Raw genomic sequence first — 1141 nt, 5'->3', positions numbered from 1 at the left:
AGGATTAATCATTTAATTTTTTTTTAAATATTTTATGTTTCTTATATTTATTTTATACAATGAAAGGTAGAACCCTCAAGAATAAAAAATAGTCTTCATAAAAATCCTAGGCCCTCCAATAACGGAGGCCATAGGCAGTTGCCTATCCTGCGTTATGGTAAATATGGCCCTGATTGTAAATTTTAAATTTTTGTTCAATAAAAATATTTGTTGATTATTAAAATATTTCATAATTAACTAAAACTGTAATTTTTGTAATTTATAAATAAAATAAGTTTGAAGTATTTTTACCCTTGTTGTCTTTAACTTAACGTTTTTATCTGTGTTATATTAATCCTAGATTCAAAGTTAATAGAGATTTGATACTTATTATGGACTTACATAAACATTTAAAGGTATAGGGCGTAGCATTAAAGCTTATTTTTCTATAACACTGCAATATCTATACTCATCTATCAATAATTAAGTATATACCTACCTAATTCACAGGATAACAATTTTTTTGTTGTGTATGACTATTCAAGAATGGTCAATTTCAACCAATGCATAGAAAAATATTATAGTTATTATAGAACTCTTTGTGTTCAACTTACTTTCCATACAATTATATTACCAATATTGCAGTTTACTTACTTTTTCTTCATATGGAACAGCAAGGTCATTACAGGAGATAATCTTAACCACATCTTCGGAAGATAAAGATAGGAACTCATCACTTTTAACCACTTCCCTGAAAATAATGATCATTATATAGAACATTGATTACTGAATAATATAAAGAATAAAATTAATTAAATCATACAGAAACTGTTTTTTTATTAATGTTTCAGAACTCGCTAACAATTCCGTACAGTTATGTAAGTCAGCAAACGCTCTGATGCCAAGACAATTCGATGCATCCAGTTGTTTTTGTAAAAACTCAGAACATGCAGCAATAACAAAATCTAACTGCAAGATGTTTGCTGCTGGTAATAATACCTTGAAAATCATCAGTAATACATTAAAAACAATTTTATATTAGTCTTTAACAAATTGACTTGTTAATTATACCTGTACATTTTCTTTTGTCATTATCAATTCACCAGTATAAATATAATCTACTAATATTTGTAAAACAGTAGAATCTAATTCACTTATTTTA

At 26.5% G+C, this 1141-nt stretch overlaps 1 protein-coding gene across 1 annotated transcript; it reads right to left on the bottom strand.

Moving 5' to 3' along the window:
• Positions 1–15: 15 nt before the first annotated feature.
• On the bottom strand, positions 16–1135 carry LOC100568575 (kelch-like protein 12). The gene is made up of 3 exons (XM_003248422.4): positions 1051–1135; positions 803–978; positions 16–730 (listed from the first exon to the last, which is right to left on the bottom strand). The coding sequence occupies exons 1-3, from the start codon at positions 1069–1071 to the stop codon at positions 610–612; spliced, it is 318 nt and encodes a 105-aa protein (XP_003248470.3). The 5' UTR covers positions 1072–1135; the 3' UTR covers positions 16–609.
• Positions 1136–1141: the final 6 nt, after the last annotated feature.

The sequence above is a fragment of the Acyrthosiphon pisum genome, chromosome A1 (genome assembly GCF_005508785.2).
Source record: "Acyrthosiphon pisum isolate AL4f chromosome A1, pea_aphid_22Mar2018_4r6ur, whole genome shotgun sequence".
In the NCBI taxonomy this organism is placed as follows: Eukaryota; Metazoa; Arthropoda; class Insecta; order Hemiptera; family Aphididae; genus Acyrthosiphon; species Acyrthosiphon pisum.
The sequence above is the reverse complement of the archived record's forward strand: the minus strand, read 5'-3'. Positions and strand labels throughout refer to the sequence as shown.

What these genes read in the sequence shown, in the direction of transcription:
- LOC100568575 (XM_003248422.4), bottom strand. Translation starts at nt 1,071, where the DNA reads ATGACAAAAGAAAATGTACAG. An exon ending in TGACAAAAGAAAATGTACAG is followed by an intron (nt 979 to 1,050) that starts GTATAATTAACA and finishes ATGATTTTCAAG; the next exon opens with GTATTATTACCAGCAGCAAA. An exon ending in TTAATAAAAAAACAGTTTCT is followed by an intron (nt 731 to 802) that starts GTATGATTTAAT and finishes CATTATTTTCAG; the next exon opens with GGAAGTGGTTAAAAGTGATG.